The sequence below is a fragment of the Cucurbita maxima genome, unplaced genomic scaffold (assembly GCF_002738345.1).
Source record: "Cucurbita maxima cultivar Rimu unplaced genomic scaffold, Cmax_1.0 Cma_Scf00046, whole genome shotgun sequence".
Lineage (NCBI taxonomy): Eukaryota > Viridiplantae > Streptophyta > Magnoliopsida > Cucurbitales > Cucurbitaceae > Cucurbita > Cucurbita maxima.
This window is the reverse complement of record NW_019272062.1, coordinates 895,813-912,952: the sequence shown is the minus strand read 5'-3', so window position 1 is coordinate 912,952 and position 17,140 is coordinate 895,813. Positions and strand designations below refer to the sequence as shown.

The 17,140-nt window shown below is 35.0% G+C and overlaps 1 protein-coding gene across 1 annotated transcript; it reads left to right on the top strand.

The window, feature by feature from the left end:
• The first annotated feature begins 14,026 nt into the window (after positions 1-14,026).
• On the top strand, positions 14,027-16,186 carry LOC111470544 (remorin-like). Its single transcript, XM_023116082.1, has 5 exons — positions 14,027-14,293; positions 14,839-14,889; positions 14,969-15,056; positions 15,379-15,460; positions 15,783-16,186. Exons 1-5 carry the CDS (start codon positions 14,125-14,127, stop codon positions 15,981-15,983), a joined length of 591 nt encoding a protein of 196 aa, XP_022971850.1. The 5' UTR covers positions 14,027-14,124; the 3' UTR covers positions 15,984-16,186.
• Positions 16,187-17,140: the final 954 nt, after the last annotated feature.

Sequence of the window (17,140 nt, the reverse complement as noted above, 5' to 3'; positions counted from 1 at the left end):
TCGACCCACAAACCAGCCGAAGCCCAGGTCCACAACGATGACCAACTCCAGCAGCCCACGCACGGTTAGCTCATAGCTAATTTTTTATTTGTACAAAGTGTTTTTCTCCTAATTAAGACGGTTAAAGGTCATTTTGGGGGTAAATAAGTGATATTGGTCTCATAAATAGATCTAAGTTCGATGTTATTAAATTGTTATTCGAAAATCTCTTTCAAATGATATAACGAAATACGAAATAAAATAAACAAACATTAAAAATACAAACACTATATTCTAACCAAGTTTAGGTAAATAAATACAACTATCATATGTATGTGCCATAGTCTCGACTTGCGATGTCATTGTCCACAGTATATAGGGGTGCGTTGCTTTTACTTGAAATAGAAGTATTACGTTGCTTGAGTATTTTAAGAAATATTCAGTAAGTGACCTCATTATTAGGGTTAGATGCAAACACATAAAATCATGAATGAGATCTATCCTTTTCCCGTTTGTATTCCCTTAGTCGACTATCCTAAGTGGGTCATTGGATGTGTATTTACTATTCTACACACGGTCCACACGTGTGAGTATAGACCCACCAATCGGTTCGTACACATAATGGGTCCCTTCTCGGGTCGGGCTAACTTTCTCTAAAGCTATTACCGTACACCCAGTAGGAATAGTTACCATCACAGCATAATGATCGTTTTCCTACCTCATAACGTACGCGTCCGTACCATCATAAAAAATGAATATTTCTTGATGCATAAACACACAATGTGCATGAGCTCCCAACATTTTCATTCATTATCATGTAAAACAAATCCTTCCATTTTCTTTCCTACCATATCATTTTACAACATAGCCTTTAAGACATGTATATGGGTTGAATATCTTATCATTCATATCATAAATGGTCTTATGTCATATTATGCCCATAACATATCCTTCGACATATCATATCATGTTATACACGTATCATATCATAAAACATGTCACAACATATATTATATCGTCAAATGTGTTACACCATAACATATATAATCAACACATCATATTATAATACATGTCATAACATTAACATAACATATCATAATCATGTCGTATTAGAGACATATCATCGTTATATTATCATCATATCATTTTATAAACATATCACAGTCGTATCCTTTCATAAACATTTCACACATATCAAACATATGATACGTACAGAACTACAGGGCACATGTCATCATACAAACCTCAATTTCTAACCATACCGACGTAATGCTACTTACTTGGTTGGCCTTAGCCAAAACTCTATCTAGCTCCAAATTTGTTTACTTTTATCCTTCGAATTCGTTCTCACTTCTGTTAAGACATCACCTATTTTAAATATTCACTTAATTGCTTCAAATAAAAATTGAATTCCATGTTTTCATTATTTCTAAATTATGTTTGACATTACGACTTAAATTAAGAAAATATTTCAATATTATTTCACGTGGTTTATCATACAAACAACTTAAAAAACAGTTTAACAATCTCCAAATCTTTTTTTTTTTTATTCCATATGTATTTTCCCGGTTTTTCTTTTAATTCGGTTTAGAGTTACTCTTCCCCAATTTTAATCCATTCTTACTTTTTTTTTTTAAAAAAATAATGCTACTAATCATTACAAATCAATTTCTTATTAGATATATATACATAATGAGACCGTATAGAAGACCCACGGGCATGTACATGAACGGTACAGAGAAAAATATTATACATCCAAACATACCCATAAAAGAAAATAGAGTTCAAGAAACCGTCATGAATTTGGGAAGTGGTTTTTGTACTCTAAAAATGGAGTGACGTTGCTAATGAAATAATACATTGAACTAGCCTAGCCACTAGTGGATTTTCATGGTTTTGATCATAGCCCAATCAAGGTTTGCCTCAATGATCGACGTTCTTTCACAAACGTGAGAATCTTGTAGATATTGCTCCAACATTAATCAAGTACAAGACATGCAAAATATCAATAATGTACTAAATTAAACTATTAATAAACAACTAAGACTTGAATTAAGCATAGAACAAGCAAGATTAAAGAATCAAGAGTAATCAAATACTCATAATACTCAACTTAGGCATCGCCTCCTTATTATAACTATAATCAAGGTCAAAATAGAACCTCCTTGTGCACATCAAGTTCTTTAGATGCTTTGATGAAGTAAAACGTAGCAAATAATGATGCCATCTTTAGAATAAAGCTCCTATCATTCAAAGCCAATCAACATTATAGAAACGTTTAGAAGTTCAAATGGGGTGGTTAGTTGGTCTTTAGCAAGTGGAATCACGATTCAAATGGCTTTAGTTCAAAGATACAATAGTAGATGACGTTGGATGTGACCCTCGATCGAAATATGTCGAAAAAAAAGTAAAAAAGGCAAAGGAATAACTTGAGGAGAGATCTTTTGGAGCAAAGAAATCTATCTCATTAGTATTTATAGTGGAGAAAGCATTAACTACTTTACTAAACTTTCTTCTCAAATTAAAAATGACTAACAATCTTACTAATTAAAGCACAAAACTGGTCCACAATTTCGCAAATACGGCTAATTCTACTACAATTATTCTATTAAGTCAACTATCAATTCTCCTAAATTACTCCATAGCTTATTAACTTGTTCTATTAATTTTACTTCTAATTCTTATAAAGTTACTATATAAGTTAGTAACTTGTTATACTAATGACGTTTTGACATACTAGGCTTTAGGCTCGATCCATTTATTTCGGTTGGGTCGATGGTTTTGGGTCTAACTCTTTGCTGGTCATGAAGCCCTTTAAACCCTTTAATTTCTGAAATTAAAATATTGCGTGAAGCCACAAAATTGCCAAAATAAAACCCAAAAAGAAAGTAGGAAAAGGACAGAACAGATGGCCAATGGCTTAGAACAAGACAGAGCAAGACATGTCAATACATTGGTTTTGTGGGTCTCAAAGGACAGTCGTGTTTCCTCAAGTTTATAACATTATTGAACATAAAATAAAAAAATAAAAACACAGAGAGATCTAAATATGTAGAATGCTTGAAAAAAACAAAAGTAGAATAATATGCAAATACTCTGTCTAATGTAAGGGCTACTATAATTCAACTGCCCTAACTTTATTTGCATTGCCTCCACAACAAGCATCGTCATCCGTAATCTGTATATTAATGCGGCTTGAGTATTTAAAAACACTCAATAAGTAGCTCCATTGTTGGGTCGGAAAATACAATCACACACAATCATGGTTCATTGTAGGACCTATCTATCTTTACGCGAATGTTCCTTGAGCTCTATTTTCTTTTTCAAATAGGGTTGTACGTGTAGTACTTTTCTACGCATGATTCACGCATGAGAACATGAATCCACTAGGCTGGTTTGCGTACTCCCTAGGCTTGACTACGAGATGGTATACGCATATCGTATCATATCATAGTACACGCAATCGTATCAAGGTGTACACGTCTGTACAAAATACAAAATACCTTTCCTTCATTGATTTTGATAATTTTTCTAAAATTTTCACTATTTTCTTTTAAGTTTCTGAAATTTTTCTAAACTTTTTTTTTTCTACACCATCTTAGAATTTAGTCTACAAGATTCTCAATAAAATTTTTGAACTTAGAAGGAAAAATCGAAAAATTAATTTTCGTCGAGACTCGAGTAACTCTATTCTGATTCAATGAAGACAGGAAAAATTAGAAGAACTTTACGTGAGGGCCTCTTCAAGCAATGGCTCTTGTAGAAATTGAATTTGCATAATATTGGAGGAACTGATTGAGAGTGTTTTGAAGAGAAATCTCAAGGATTGCTAAGGTCTTGAGGGAAATTCTGAAATGACTTACAAATTTACTACACTTAATAGATGGGTATGATAACTTTTTTATTTTGTCTTTTATTTTGAAATAGGAAGGTTATTTATTGATAATTTTCTTTGTTTTTCAACCTTTTGTATCTATCTATATAAAAATAATAATAATAATAATAATAATAAATAAATAAATAAATAACTTGAAGTGGAGGAACTGTTAATTTTCCTTTTATCTTGTTTTTTCTAATGGATATACTTTTCAAGGTAATTACCCAAAATTTTAGATTATTACTCTACTTCTAATACATTTAAATTACTTTAAATGAGTTCTTATTATACGTATTATTAATTCATTCCTAGTTTATTATCTCGTGAATAAATAAATATAAGAGAAATAAAAAGAAAAACAATGTTGAATTATTTACACGGTACTAATCTATAGTTTATTAATGCAGTTACAATTCAACTTGTTCTAACCTATACTAGTAATGCAAATGAAATTTAACCTACACTAACCTACATACAAATGCAATTTAACCTACATGAAGATGGACTAGGTTGCAAATAGGTTAGAGTCAGGTTCGAGGCTATGGGTTTACTATTTCGGGTCGCGACTGATGGGGTTGGGCTGAGGAGCAGATGTCTTTGGGCCATGATTTCTTTTGCTGGGTCGAGGCACTGACTATGCTGCAGATGGGTTGGGATCCCGGTTCGAGTTGCGAGTTTGGACTCGGGTTGGGACTCGTCTTCTTTACCCGATTACTAGAAAAAGTTCTAGCAACTTTTCTCTCTCTTCGGTAACATCGTTTTTTATGTCTATTTTTCTCCTTTTTCTTTCGTTTTCGAGTCTCCTTTTCCTCCTCTTCCTATTTATAGCGTTTGTTTGGCTCGTATATGCCGAAAGCTTCTAAATCTGAGGAGATCCAAAAACCCAAGGTTCTGTCTTCCTCGTCCGACGATGTATGACATGTATGAAGCATCAAAATATTTTCTTGGAGTGTGTACAAGTCTCTAGGATGATTTTCGTGGCTTAAATCAGAGGTTTTGATGTCGGTTTCGTATAGGTTCACTTCACCGGAGTGTCGTTGGTTTCACTGCCTCTCTCGTTTTTTTAACGTTTTCTTTTCTTGCAGGTGGTTCTGAGGTGGCTGAAGCCTGGGGTTTGGTGTTGTGGTGATTCAAAAGTTGGGCGGGGGTCGTGGGTCGTGGGTTGTGTGCGAACGAAAACTCTCGCCAGAGTTTTCGGGTCTCGCCAACGACCACGGACCCCTCTGACTTTTTTGTTTTTTGTTTTTGTTTTTCGTTTGATACGATACATTGAACATATGAACAACGATGGTAGTAACTCTAATTCAGGTTACTACATGCATGCCAATGATAGTTAATCAAACAAATTTAAGTCAAAATAGCTAAACTTTAAACACAAAAATTAGAAATAACTAAACATAGTGTATCCTATAAAGTAAAGATTGGACTATGAAATATTTAATCTCCTCTTATAAACTGGTTAATTAAGAAGAGTAATATTTCAGAAGATGATGGTATGTAATTCTGAATAGTTATGAACTCTTGTATGCCATGCTTTATTATTTGATTTGCATGATTGAAATTTTTTTTTTTCTTTGTACTTGATTCATCAGGCCTACAATTTTTTAGACTACCAAATAGTGAGATGGGAATATAATGTTAGAAGATGGGTTCATTGATTTCAATATAGGGTAAGTAGATGACTAATTCTCTTCAATGATCATTGATTGCTATATAGGGTAAGTAGATGATTAATTCATATATGGAGTTCATTAATTCTTACTCACGTGTGAAGTTGCACATCGAGGCACATGACAGGTAATGTTTTTTACCATTCGACTCTTTTTCCTCCTAATTTCGATATTTACCTTAATTTAACTCGAATTATGACCTATCAGAGAGATTTCAGAAAATTCAGAGCTCCTAGCAAGTGGAAAAGGCGAGCTCAAGAAAGCAGGTATCACTCAAGTAAGTAGTCATTTAAAAAATTTTCAAGTAATACTTATAGAGATCGCTTGAATATGCTAGCATGCGAATATATCTTGTCCTAGGTGGTTAGTACATGTATGATTAGAACTTTTGAAGGAATTTTTTGGATGAGAATACCATGTATGTTATAAAATTACCAAAATGCCATAGATAAAATTTACGATGCATGTTATTTTTTATGCTTTCAAATTTGCTATGAGGAAGGGATCCTATGATTTGTTCTCTAGGTGAACTGATAAGATGTATTTTTTAGATTATGTATTTTTTACTTTACAAGCTTGAGTATATCAAGTTAAGATTTAGAAGCTAGAGCTAGGATAGTTTTACGTTACCTAGGTCAAGACATTTCCCGCAGATCAAGCACCCTAGGATTGTGGACGATTGACCATAATTCTCCTAGAAAGTGGATAGTTTTACGTTACCTAGGTCAGTACATTTCCCCTAGATCAAGTACCCTAGGATTGTGAACGATTGACCATAATTCTCCTAGAAAGTAGATTAGTCCCAATGAGCTAGTCTCTAGCGTCATGCAATGTGAGATTGAAATTTTAAATTGCCTAGACATCCTAATAATCTAGTAAACCTCCACGAAATTTATGGATGGCTAAGAAAACATACCATTCTTACAATGAGTGTGAACTGTATCCTCAAATCCAACATCTCTTCCTATTTTTTTCCAGATAAGTGCTATTAGTGATCCAAATTGGAACTAGTCATACTCGTGTCAGATCGATAAGAATTAAGAAACCTAGTTCCATCAAACTTGACCTATATCGGTAAGATAGGGTAGTGTGGAGAAGTTATTGAGCTACTTAGTGTGAAGAAATATGTCTAATGCCAAAGCTGCGAATTTATTCGTTTTTACGTAAGTACGTAACTCAACGAGAAATTTTCTTACTTGTTCAATTTCTTCGTAAACGGGTAGCTAGCTTAGAGTGAATGCCCCTTGCATGTGTGGAAAAGACCCTGGGCCTATTGAACAGGGTCACACTAAAAATCGGTCCGAAAAAGATGAGAAACCAAACAATTAAAATGAGTAGATGGAAAGCACACAGGGTAGCTCCCAGTGATTTATGACCTTGTGGAAGAGTTGACAGTTAACCTTTTATAGATGATATTCAAAGCAGTATATGTCATACTATTCTATTAGCTTTTACAAGTTAGCACTTCAATCTAAGATATTGATCATTCATTATTGTGTCAATGCAAGCTTACTATGTATGAGAACATAAAAGTTAATTTACCTAGAAATGAGATATGTTGTCCATTAGATTTGCGACGCTAGAACCTAACGAAAAACTTCCATACGTCGATTGGGTTTGTGATAATTAAGAGGAACTACTCAGATCTTTAAGACCTTTCCAGACCTTTCCAGATGCTTCGATAGTTGTATAGTTAGGCTTGAACATTATAGAGCCTAGAGAACTTACTAGTTTGGATGCGATGAGACCTACGAGTAGGCTACTTACAGAGTATTTTTATACTCACCTCATTCTACATTTCTTTTTTAGGTGTTTACTGATTGTCGGTCAAGGTGGAGAGCATTTGAGAGCTGCTGCTCATAGAGAGGGTCATTTTGAGACGTCCGTCCTATTTTTGTATTTTGGATTTATTGTTTTGTTTGAATTTTGTATCCCGAACCCTATTCCCATTTGTAAAAACTTTGAACAACATCGACTTATATTAAATTTTGATTTATTTTTAATTGTTGCGGTGTTTGTTTAAAATTCTGAAAATTCATCAAAAACAAAACAAATGTGATAAAATTCATTGACAAAATTGTTACAAAATTAAAGTAGAGAGATTAAATCATTACAAGTTAAACACGAAACAATAACATCTACAAAAGTTTATAGACCAAAACTGCATCGTTCTATCATAATCTAGTACCGCTTATACATAAATAACGTACCTAACAAATGAAAATTTGACCTTTTGGAGTCATTTTGGAGTTATTTGTTTACAAGTCGAGCCAAGTCTTAGGTGAATGAGGATTGATGGTTCTTTCTAGTCTCCAAAATGATAAACAATTAAGTAAATATAAATTCGAGCCCTTTGGATATAATTTGGGGGCCTTTCTTTTTAATGAGAATTAAAAAGACTAACAAAAAATAAACAATATTTTCAAATATACTCGATCAAAATCATTAACCAGCTTCAAATTTGACCTTGAATTTAACCCAAACAAAGTCAAATTTGTAGTAAATATGTTAAAAAAATTATATAAAAAAAGAGCATTTGAATAACTTAATGCCTTGAAATTGAATGGACAAGAATGGTGGCATTCAATGAAGTGATTATTGGTTGGTATGATGGGTAATTTTTGTGGAGATAATATCATCAATTAATTTGTGGCCTTAAATTAGCCTACTTTCAAATTGACATTAATGGATTATATTAAAGTTTTTGGCTACGACCATTGACAAGGTATCACATGTTCATCCCACAGATTTGTTTTTGGGCTTCAAACACCTAATTCTAATATCTTTTTATCTTTTGTTGGTGGTGGCGGAATCCTAGCCTTATGTTTTGATGTTATATATATAATAATTATAGCAATGCAAGTGCATCGGTTCAACTAACTTCGATGTAGATCTTCTGAAAGCCACTTTGAAGATCATGATACTAGACTCTGATGGTTAAAAGACTGATTCGTTAATTCAAAGGCAAGAATGAGAGGATGGAGCTCTTAGCAGATCCGTCCGCTTTAGCCTGTTATGTATGTCGTCGATCTAATAATTTTGAAACGCATTTGTTAGGGAGAGGTTTCTGCACCATTATAAGGAATGATTCATTTCTTTCTCTCTAACCGAGGTGTGATCTTACAACTTCTATCTTTAACTGGATATCATATTGTGTAACAACTCTAGAGGAGGGTGAATAAAGTTTTACCTAGCATAAACTTTTTTCAAATAATTAAAAATGATAATTAATGCAACGATAAAATATGAAAATTTAATTCTATTGAAAACCATAAATATTTAGGAACAACTTAGAATAGATTACTATAATAATTTCAAAATCAAATAAGAAAAAGTTAGAGAGGATGACATCATAGGTAACGATCGAGAAAAAACTTAGTGACTAGAAAACCCGTGAGTTTTTGGGCAACTGACAAAAATTCCGCGATCCATGTGGAATCATGTTATTCGACTCCCACAACGCGCCCAAATCCTCAGCAACTTCCCTCCCATCTTCAGCAATCCTCCGACCAACGCCCAAAGTACCTATAATAAGGAAACAGAAGAGAGACGGAGAGAAAAATATCCAAAACTCGAGCGAGATCCAAAAACGAAACCCACAGCCTTAAACCGCAAGATCTAACGTCAAAATGCTCGAAGCACTTCGTGAAAGAGACTGTTGACCCTGTAGGACACGTTTTACGCTATGTTGTCATCGTTAGCACTGTAGGAGAAAGGAATTTGGAATACGGATTTTGAGAAAACGAGATTCGCCTCCCCCAAGTCCATCAACCACGAAACTTCGTGCAGCCCAGCTCTCGAATGGAAACCCAGTAAGCCATGTTGGATGATGAAAGTCCCACATCGGTTAATTTAGGGAATGGTCATGGGTTTATAATCTAAGAATACACTCTCCATTGGTATGAGGCCTTTTGGGAAGCCCAAAGCAAAGTCATGAGAGCTTATGCTCAAAGTGGACAATATCATACCATTGTGGAGAGTCGTGTTCGTCTAACATGGTATCAGAGCCATGCCTTAAACTTAGCCGTGCCAATAGATTGGCAAATCCTTAAATGTCGAACAAAGGACTCCAAAAGGAGTCAAGCCTCCTCGAAGGTACGAAGGCAGTCAAAAATGACTAAGACTCCAAAGGAGTCGAGCCTCGATTAAGGGGAGGCGTGCTTTGTTCGAGGGGAGGTGTTGGATGATGAAAGTCCCACATCGGCTAATTTAGGGAATGATCATGGGTTTATAAGTGAGGAATACTAACTCCATTGGTATGAGACCTTTTGGGAAGCCCAAAGCAAAGCCATGAGAGCTTATGCTCAAAGTGGACAATATCATACCATTGTGGAGAGTCGTGTTCGTCTAACATGGTATCAGACCCACAGAAACACGTATGGGTTCAGGGAAAGGATCCCCCGAATATTGGGTAGCTGTTGTTAAACCAGGTAGAATACTTTATGAAATGAGTGGAAAATGCCTATACGAACCCAATTCATTACTTCGGGATAGAAATGTAGAATCAAAGGAAAGCGGTCTTTGTTTGAGATGAAAAAAAAACAATTGAAGATTTCTTTTTTTTTTACTTCGCCCTTTGCATTGAAAGAAAAGATTCCAAAATAATATGATTCAACCTCAAACCCTTTTGAATGTAGCAGATAACAGCGGAGCCCGAGAATTGATGTGTATTCGAATCATAGGGGCTAGTAATCGACGATATGCTCATATTGGTGACGTTATTGTTGCTGTAATCAAGAAAGCCGTCCCAAATACACCTCTAGAAAGATCAGAAGTGATCAGAGCTGTAATTGTACGTACTTGTAAAGAACTCAAACGAGAAAACGGTATGATAATACGATATGATGACAATGCTGCAGTTGTTATTGATCAAGAAGGAAATCCAAAAGGAACTCGAATTTTTGGTGCGATTGCCCGAGAATTGAGACAGTTAAATTTCACTAAAATAATTTCATTAGCACCTGAAGTATTATAAGATGAGACCGTGAGATAGTTATAGTATTTGAATGAAATTAATTAGTAGATTGTGTATCACGTATATACCTTTTAAAATTAATAACTATTTAATAAATTAATAAAAAAAGCATGTTGATTAGATCAAAATGAAAAGTAACCAATAATTTTCGTTTATCATGGGTAAGGACACTATTGCTAACATAATAACCTCTATTCGCAATGCTGACATGAATAGAAAAGAAATGGTTCGAATACCATCTACTAACATCACCGAAAACATTGTTAAAATACTTTTACGAGAAGGTTTTATTGAAAACATAAGGAAACATAGGGAAAGCAACAAGGATTTTTGGGTTTTAACCCTACGACATAGAAGAAATAGGAAAGGACCATATAAAACGATTTTAAATTTAAAACGGATCAGTAGACCTGGTCTCCGAATCTATTCTAACTATCAACAAATTCCTAGAATTTTAGGCGGAATGGGCATTGTAATTCTTTCTACTTCTCGGGGTATAATGACAGACCGAGAAGCTCGACTACAGGGAATCGGCGGAGAAATTTTGTGTTATATATGGTAATCTTTATGATATTCAAATAACTTCCCTATATTGTAAAAAAAAAAAAGAGGTGGATTTGTAATAGCACTCCCCTTTCATTAATTGATACTTTGAAACGGGTTTCATCTGGAATGAAAGAACAAAAAAGGATTAACACGACTCTTCACAATGGTATCAGAGCCATGCCCTAAACTTAGCCGTGTCAATAGATTGGCAAATCCTTAAATGTCGAACAAAGGACTCCAAAAGGAGTCAAGCCTCCTCGAAGGTACGAAGGCAGTCAAAAATGACTAAGACTCCAAAGGAGTCGAGACTCGATTAAGGAGAGGCGTGCTTTGTTCGAGGGGAGGTGTTGGATGATGAAAGTCCCACATCGGTTAATTTAGGGAATGGTCATGGGTTTATAATCTAAGAATACACTCTCCATTGGTATGAGGCCTTTTGGGAAGCCCAAAGCAAAGCCATGAGAGCTTATGCTCAAAGTGGACAATATCATACCATTGTGGAGAGTCGTGTTCGTCTAACAAGCCAATCATCAGATGCGACTAGCAAGCTGACCCACGTCCTGAACCTCGACTTGCGCCCCGACCCGAGATGCTTGCACTGTCGTGGCCCGCTCTGGTCTACCACTTGTCAAGCTGTGGTGCAAGCAGCCCTTCGGCTTGAGCGTCTTGGACGGCACGGTGACGGCTTCCGGCGGCTTCTTCGACGTATTTGACGCAGATTTCTAATTTTAGCCCGATTTCGACCTTCCCAAACTTGTTTTCAACTTGATGACCGTTTTAGAGCTATATTTGGCATTATTAATTAGATTATTAATTAAAATATGAAATACTAACGAAAGGTAACGAACAGTGCGATAGAAAGCGAACTCTGACAACCTTTAGAACAACTCTCGAGGAACGAAATCTTACGTTAATTAATTAGGGAGTATTTCGGCTAAGGACAACCAAGTAAGTGGCCTTACTATAGGATAAGCTTGAAATTGTATGAGTTACAATTTATAATGTATGAGCTATGATGATATATGAGTTGTATCGTATGATGCTGTACGTTAGTTAAATGACGATGTATGAGCCATGATGATGTATGAATTATAATGTATGAGCTATGATGCATGATGATATACGTGAGTTATATTACGATGTATGACGTACTTGACATACTTGATGCACATGATGGCATTACGATAAGTATGATGATTGCATGACGTTTATCTTAATATATTGATATTTTTCCATATTAAGCATGCTATATGATGTTGGGTGCCATATTGAATCATGTCGATAGATCGGCTGAGGATACAACCCTAAGAGCATGAAAATGATATTAATATAAATATTTAACGAGCATGTGTTACTTACTGTAACAAAGAGATGAGACTAGGGTTGTGTAAGAAGAGATGCTAAGATAAGAATTAGAGGGACCTCATGCATGTTGTTTGTACTTAAGCATAGGGATACTTCCCTTAGAGATGATGAGTGCGGATGCGCACAGTATGATGATGAGGGTGATCATGGGGAGTATGACACCAAGGGTTCCACTGACCTCCGGATGTCATTACAGACAACTAGCTTGACCAGAGAGGGTCCAGGAGGTGTGTGAGCCACCTGGGGATCCACATTCGCACGTGTAGGTCGTGTGCAGAGAAGTACTACACATCTATAGTAGTCCAGACGGAAAAACACCCCTAGTATGAGATGGGACAGAGATAGGTCCCTAGAGCATGATTGCATGTGTTTGCATTAGCATGACCGCTATAGTGGGGTCCCTTACTGAGTATTCTTCGAAATACTCAAGCTGTATGCCACATCATTTTTAAGTAAAGGCAAGGCACACATATACGGATGACGGCGACATCATGAACATATTTTATGACATGTGCATAGGGTAAACTCATTTAAATTTCTTGTTTTAGGTTGTTTTGCATTTCATCTATTTAAATTATTTTGTATTTATTTTTTATTTTCTCTAAATTTCAGTGTATTTAAACAAGTCATGGTTGTGCTTTCAAGATATAGAAGATGTTTCAAATATTTTTGCATTTATAACCGAGATGAGGTATTCTTAAGAGTTATATTCTGCATTTTAGAAGAGCACAAGACGTTAGTAACATCTCTAAGTAAGTAAAAATTTAGGTTCGCTACCGTTTGCATTAGAGCTAAAGGTTTTAGATTCTATAGACTAGCCTACGATGTAGGCTTGACATGTTCCATGGTTCCAACGTCGATGTCCTATCACCATCAGGTACGCCTTCTTAGGACTTGGGATGACATCAAGACATGCAACCATATTAATTGAGAACTTAGATGAAGAATTGAGATGTGATGTTGCACATGAAAGACTATGGCCTCAAGTCAAATGACTTGGTTTAATGTAGAGGCAAGTCGAATAGAGTTGCAGATGATTAAATATGTACGCATGGACAACATATGTGGCCAAACAAGCTTAGATTCCACACAAGTTGTGTTTCAATTTCCCTTAAGTCTTATCTTAAGCATATCAAGATTACAACGTTGCACAGTCGAAAATACACAACCATGACATGACAGGTACACGTTTCTTCCATTTCCATCTCGGATAATGCGAAAATAGATGGAACCATGCTAACCGAGGATGAGGGCAAGGGAGGAGACAAAGAGCTCACCTAGGACTCACTCTCCCTAGTCAAGGCTAAGACGGACTTTGGGACCTTTGCCCAATTTTCTTCTTCCTAGGACATAATCAAGTCCTGATGCCAAGATGTCAGCTCTTCTCAAACTTAATTGACCCTAAACCATACATTCAATCATTAATTTCCTTTATTGTCTCAAAACAAAAAATAAAAATAAAAAAGCAATAAAGTTTGATATGGTGTTTGAGATGTGTGGAGTGTTGACATATCATGCCAACTCACATTAAGTCATATGTAACCATCATCCAGCTCAATTTTCAAGGCAACATATTTTTATTTTTTATTTTCCATATCATATCATTCTTCTAAATCTAACAACCCTCCCCTCATCTCTCTCTCTCTCTCTCTGTCTCTTTATATTTGGAAACTCATCCTCATATCTCTCAGATTCCCACTCTCCAATCCCCCATGGCTGACCAATCAACCCCGCCCTCCGATCCTCCGCCGCAGGAGCTCCCCAAAGACGTCGCTGAAGAGAAAACCGTAATTCCACCACCGCCCTCATCGGCACCAGTACCTGCGCCCACACCTGCTGAACACAAAACCGATGACTCCAAAGCTCTTGTTCTTGTTGAAAGTAAATAATTATACCTCAAACCCCTTTCTTCCTCTCTATTTCTCTGTTTTTTTTTTTTTTTTTTTTAATTCTATTATTATTATTATTTTTCAGCTCAGAGTTTATTTTTGTTTATACTCTGTTTGGTGGGGGAAAATATTTATATATATATATATGCATCTTTGATTCTGATCTCTTGTTTGGGGATTCGATTCAACTTTTATTTTACTGTGTGCCATCTATTGGGAAAGTGGAATTTTTGTTTCCTTATTCTGTTTGGTGACTGGAAAATATATCATTAATCACTTTGACCCATGATCATTCTCTTCCAATCATTTTTTATTCGAATAAAGTATACTATAAAAACTCCCTCAAATCTATGAAACCTTCAAATAGTCTCTTTAGGGCACAACCCTGAAACCCTATTAAAAGTCACGAATCTATACAATAATATGTTAGTCTCTCTTAAGCATAAACTCTTGTGGCTTTGATTTGGGCTTCTCGAAAAGTCTCTTTCCCTCCCAACCATACGAAAAAGAATTAATCATGTGTTGTTGTTATTGCAGAGGCTCCAGAAGCGGGTGAGGCAAAAAGCAGCGAGGGGTCTGTAAACAGAGGTATTCATTACATAAACCCGGTTTTGAATGACTATTTTGGTTCCTTAAAAGAGTGAGTTTGTATATGATTTTTGTTCAGATGCTGTGCTAGCCAAAGTTGCAACAGAGAAGAGGGTGTCGCTCATAAAAGCTTGGGAAGAAAGTGAAAAGTCAAAGGCTGAGAATAAGTAACCTTCTCAAGACCTTGCATCGACCTTTTATTACAGACAAATATATTATATGATTAAAAATATTTAGACTTACCATTTATCTTAAAAATATTTAGACTTACCATTTATCTTAATTATAATATTTGATCATTTATTATTAACAAATATTTTTTACTAAGCTTAACAAATATATCATATTTAACTATTTATTGTTCTTTATTTATTCTTGGCCATTTATTTGATTCTCTAAATGGTTATAAATGGAGAACCTTTACCTCATTTAAATGTGGTGATTTTAGAAAATATTCTCAATTTCCTTACAGTTGAGCTCGTTTTGCAGAGCTCACAAAAAGTTTTCTTCGGTTGTGGCTTGGGAGAATAGCAGAAAGGCTTCTGTAGAGGCTGAGTTGAAGAAGATTGAGGTATCAAAACATTCTATTTACACGAACTAAATGTTAGTTTGCTTTGCTTACGACTTCATCTCTAAAAGCTCTCGAGGAATATATATATATATATAAAATGAGAAAGAGAAGTAGAGAAGGGGGACGGAGAGTCCCACCTTTATCTATGTTCACAATATTTAGATAGGATACAGGCTATCCACTAATTCTAATCTTCACCTTTAAACGGAATAGAAGCTACCAACTAACTCCTAAAACACAAAATCTGGCCAGATAAAATATATATATATATTTTCTGGAGTGGTTTTATGTTAGAAGAGTAATTAAACAAAATTTTGAGCAGGAAAATTTGGAGAAGAAGAAGGCAGAGTACATAGAGAAAATGAAGAACAAAATTGCTCTGCTTCACAAAGAAGCAGAGGAGAAGAGGGCGATAATCGAAGCCAAGCGCGGAGAAGAGCTTCTCAAGGCAGAGGAGACGGCTGCAAAGTATCGTGCTACCGGTACTGCCCCGAAGAAGCTTCTCAGCTGCTTCTCGAGCTGAGCAACTCATCAGTTCATGTTCGTGTTCATGTTCGTGTTCATGTCATTTGGGTGTTACTTTAGATATGTGTTGTTGTTTATGGTTTGATTTGTTGGTATGATTAGTGAAGATTTGAAAAGTGCTTGTGAATATGATATTTGGAGGAACATTTGTTTGAATGTAAATCAATATTGTTATAGTCATTCTAATTTATTGCAACTCAATCAGATCTGAAATTTATTTGTTCATATTTTATTTTATTATTATTTTTATAAAAAAAAAAAAAACCATTTTCAAATTAATAAGGAAAATTTGAGAACTATAATGTCCAAATTTATTATCACTTTCAATCAAGGTTCATACGTAGTTCACCGAATCTGTCGCTGCAAGATGTTTTGAACGATCTATCTAAGTTTTATATAAGTTTTGTGGTGAACTAACATTTTTGTTCATCTTACGTAGTTTGCTTACTTTGTCTAGGAAGTGAATTATTGGTATCTTGGATATGAGAGGCATGATCTTATAAATGTTCCAAAACATGAAGGATGATACGTTAATACATGTTTGGATTTAGGGAGGGTTCGGTATATTTTTCAATCTTAGAGTATTATTTTAAAGGTTTTAAGTTACAATTATTTAGTGGTTATTGGCATTAATGGACGTGAAAAGTTACAACGTTTCAATTGACATTGTTTTCAAGATTATAAATAGTCCTACACGTTGCTTACCCAAAGATTTTGAATACTAAAATAAAAGTTAAAAGTATTATACTTCTTAAACTATGAGTTTGTTTTTTTTTTTTTTTTTTCATTTCTTGTGTTTAGATTTGCATGCTAGAGTCATTCAGGTAGTTTTGATCTAGTTATCTTGTGGAGTGATTGAAATCACTGAGTTTAGAAACGAGTTTTCTTTGCTCTTAGTCTTGATCATTAAGGTAATTTATTCCAAAACTTTCCCGGTTGATTCCTTATCGTTTTTTGGGTTATTGGATAATTTAGATTTAAAGGTTTTATTTTTCAACAAGATTATGATATCAAATCTCAAGAGTTTTGTAACACCACTGACCATTTTCACACACGATAAATGACACTAAACATGAACGAACCTTGACACACAATCCTATTAGACTAATTTATGTCAGAGTTGATGATAATCCATCATTGGCCTACTATGACCAA

Excerpts from the sequence above, each read along its gene's own strand:
- LOC111470544 (XM_023116082.1), top strand. The coding sequence starts at position 14,125 with ATGGCTGACCAATCAACCCCGCCCTCCGATCCTCCGCCGCAGGAGCTC. Across the intron at positions 14,890-14,968 it reads CGAGGGGTCTGTAAACAGAG|ATGCTGTGCTAGCCAAAGTT; the intron begins GTATTCATTACA and ends ATTTTTGTTCAG. Across the intron at positions 15,057-15,378 it reads AAGTCAAAGGCTGAGAATAA|AGCTCACAAAAAGTTTTCTT; the intron begins GTAACCTTCTCA and ends CTCGTTTTGCAG.